Below are 4023 nucleotides of genomic sequence, written 5' to 3'. Positions count from 1 at the left end.
TTAGCTTGAGTTTTGGAAAGTAAGCATATTTTGTTGAGGTTTATGAGAAGTGGATTTTGTTAAAGTTTTGAGATTTGCTATGAAACACAATAGTTTGGGGGGAAAAAAAGAGTCACTGATGTGTTTACTGGGCCATGGGTGGATGACTGACAATGGGTGATATCACTAATAGGCAATTATAACATCCAGCATTCCACAACTATTTAATACTTTGTTTTGAAGAAATATAGCTTCCAAAAGAACAAAAAGACAATCTAAATATTTATTTGGATGGTTGCATAACAAAATAATGTTAAATATATAAAGTAAGATTAATCCCAACCTAAAAAAGCATCATGGAACTTGAACATGGAAAGGGGTCTAAATGAATTTTTTGGAATACTTTTTGCATTTCCCATGGAAACGTAGATAGTAGCTAGGCTTCCAGTGTGACCCACACAAAAGTTCTGTTAAATATTAGGTACATGTATGGCTGTAAAGCGTAACAGTGAAAGAACAAGGACTTTATAGAGCCCAAGACACCAGGGCCCCAGGTCTGGCTGTATTCTTCATTAGCAGTATTTCCACAAGAAGGTATGTCCCGCAGTCTCACCTGGAGCACAGCAGGACTCCTGACAGCGAGAGTGTCTTGGGCAGGAGCCTCTGATGTCCATGGCGGGCTCAGGTGGGCGGTCATGAGTGGAGTCTGAGTAAAAGAGCACCCCGCTATAAACTGGCTGGACGGAGTTAACGCTGTCAGGCCAGTCTTATGGCAGGGATATCATCTTACCATAACTACTCTCAGTCTTCAGATGCTTGTGAATCTCAACTGTCCACATGAACATTCTAATGAGGACAAAAATGGGTTCAGCCTTAATGAGGAGAAGGTTCATGTGACCCAATCAGGTTTCCTCTTATCTAGACATGCCTTGCAAATATCTGGGCAAATTCCACCCCCCCCAATCTATATGGCAACTATATTATAATACAACTGCCTTTTTACAAACAAAAGGAAGCATTTGTTGTAAGACACATCTATATGGATCAATAAAATGTTCCTATATCTACTCAGTGCTTACAAGGGAAATATCTGCGTAATATATGTCTTCTAGGAAAACAAACTCTTGGGCAGAGCTGTCACTCACCAATACCATGCCACAGAAAAGACAAACAAGACAGAGCCTAGGCCCGAGGGACAGCTGACTGCCTACTGAGGTCATTCAGGAGAAATGCTTGGGAAATGTTCACAATTTAGAATGGCCATGGCTAGAACGGTAATTAAGCAAACCACTGGAGGATGCTATCAATAAATGAGTAAAAATCAGAATATCATATACTCATAATGGTTTTTTTTCTCCCTCAGATACTCTTAAAAGCTCAGATGTTACTATTATTAGACAAAACACCAACATCAAGAAAGCTAAAATAACACACTATTTGAAGAAGATGTTACAATAAGATTAAGAAAACTCCCAATTCACTGTTTACACTAATTCACTGTATGACTGGATAGTTCCATTTAAAATGTTTCTTATTTTCCCTAATTTATAGATTAGAATGATTACTGGAGATGTAACACAGTTTGGGCCAGATCTTTGTACCACTTCACCTCTGCCTGTCTAAAACAACATCTGAAGGTGAGATGCCATGACACTTGACGGAGAACAAAGCTTGCTTACTACAAAAAGCACAAAGATGTGACAACTTAAGAGTTTTGTTTAAAGCTCTAAAATGCCTTTTCACTAAATCAGATTTTCATTTACATTAAACTGTCATGCAAAGATGATTTATTGTTATACTTAAGAAAATACAGAAAACAAATCTTTGGAATTTAAACATATATATACAACATTTTTTCTCTTCTTATTTTAATGAAATTATGATTCACTAAACATGCATAATTCTTTTTGCTGTCTACTATAATTTTTCCCCTAGAGGTACTTTATGGGCCCCATTCCTTGTTTTACAGGCAAACTCTAGGATCCTGGTTTATTGTCTTTACAAATAAAATTAGAGATGAAAGACTAATGAAAGAACCAGCCATTGTAGCAAACTGGAGGCATTCTCTGTGTTCTTACCTTCCTCTAGTGGCCTTCTGTAGCACCTTCATGCCCACCAGTCTGCAGGACTTCCCTTCCAACTGTCTTCCCTTCAAGATGGCGGCCTCCAAGTGCACTTCACCAAACATTCCACAGGCATCTTGCACCAGAAGACAGATTCTGTAAAAAAGCATTCATGTTTGTTCATTTTTTTGTTTTTTATTTGTAGAGATGGGGTCTTGCTATGTTGCTCAGGCTGGCCTCGAACTCCCAGGCTCAAGCAATCCTTCCACCTCAGCCTCCCAAAGTGCTAGAATTATAGCTGTGAGCTACCATGCCCAGCCCACATTTGTTCTTTGAGGAGGCAGTATGGATTGATAAAGAAAGCAGAATTTCTCTCTCTTTTACTACAAATCCACCATAATCATCTTCCTACATAGATGAGTCAGGGTAAATGAAGTTGGATTCAAGCACACACCATTTGGATGTGTACATGCAGGTATTTGGATTACTATCCACAAAACACAGGAGATAGAATTCTCTTTCGGCATGAAACTAAACCCTAAGCCAAATGTGGCTGAAAAACATATAAAGATGACCAGCCTCTTAAACCAAATATACTACCACTGCCCAGAAACAGGATGTCCTCTTTCCCCATTTTTATCCTATTTCCCATGAGAAGAAACATTTATATTTTGTGTGGATGCTCAATACTGAGGAAAGCTTCAGAGTAACATTATGATAAGAACACCAACAAGGGGCTTTCTCTGAGAAGGTACATATTTACAGACATGCATGTCCCAGCAGGATAAAGCCAGTGTCTCAGCTTGCAGCAGTACAGACATGATGGATATCCAGTGATATGATGGGATTCCCCCTGACTTTTGGGTTCAGAGGGCAGTATTCACGAAAGTTTATTTATAATTGAATTTCCAATCTTCTCACTTCATAATTCAGGTAAATGAAATCTTATTTACCACAAAATGATGCATTCTCAGAAAACATTTCATGGAACCTGTTAGTCAGTAAATAACATCACAAAATGGACTGTGGGACATAAAATTATTTTAAAGATAAGAATATAAAGGAAAGTATATGTTGAAAAAGAACAGATGACAAACAATGAGCAAAGTAAAGCTATTAATAAATCTGAAGCCAGGAGCCTTAAGCACTGCCTTGGCAAAAGGGACAAGAACTCTAGACTCCTTGATGAAGACTTCCAGGTCCACAGGGCCCCCTGGTTTGCAAGAGAAGCAGAGGTATGTCGTGTCTGAAAGAAAGTATCTTTAATTGGATTGTCTACTTTGCCATGGAGTAAGATCAAACAAAAATGTGCTCAAATAAAACTCATCAAACACAAGGAAACAAACTATTATGTGGGGAGAGTCTAAAGAAATAACAATAGACCTGCTGAGGACTTGAGATATTAGAATTAACAGATATTAAATAGAGAATAACTATTTTAAATGGTAAAGTCCCCAAAATACAAATAGGAGAAACTATACAAAGGAAGTATACAAAGTGACTTGGCAGATTTGAAGAAGAATGAGATGTAATTTTCAAAAAGGAAAGATACAATTTATTGAAATAAAAAATCATTCAATAGGTATAGCAAATTGCTATATACGTCTGAAGAGTGTGTATATGGAATCTGGGTTATTAATCTGAATAAATTACACAGAATGTAGCTTGAGAGCAGAAAGAGAAAAACATGCGAGAAGAGTGGAGAAATACAGAGGAGAGAATGAGAAGGTCTAACATATGTGTAACAGGAATTCCAGAAGAGCAAGATAGGGGAAAGAGAGCCATAATGTACAGATAGAGTGAGAGAGAATTTTTCGCAGCTGAGCCAAGATACAGGAAGAAAAACAAATACCAAGAAGAACAACTGAATGGAAATCCATTTGAATATACACACTGTAATGAAACTAGAGCATACCAAAGATGAGAAGGAAAAGCAAGAAGCACACAATGAGAAGATTTTAAAAGACAAAACATCTGCAAA

General features: G+C 37.6%; 1 protein-coding gene across 1 annotated transcript in view; it reads right to left on the bottom strand.

Moving 5' to 3' along the window:
* Positions 1-2212, bottom strand: part of LOC105824086 (DNA repair-scaffolding protein-like) — a 59147-nt gene extending 56935 nt beyond the window's left edge. Inside the window, exon 1 of the mRNA XM_012661428.1 lies at positions 2058-2212. Coding sequence (XP_012516882.1) covers positions 2058-2212 — 155 coding nt within the window. The remainder of the gene's footprint in view (positions 1-2057) is intronic.
* Between the last annotated feature and the right edge of the window lie 1811 nt (positions 2213-4023).

Source organism: Propithecus coquereli, unplaced genomic scaffold (genome assembly GCF_000956105.1).
Source record: "Propithecus coquereli isolate 6110/MARCELLA unplaced genomic scaffold, Pcoq_1.0 Scaffold71, whole genome shotgun sequence".
Classification (NCBI taxonomy): domain Eukaryota; kingdom Metazoa; phylum Chordata; class Mammalia; order Primates; family Indriidae; genus Propithecus; species Propithecus coquereli.
The sequence above is the reverse complement of the archived record's forward strand: the minus strand, read 5'-3'. Positions and strand labels throughout refer to the sequence as shown.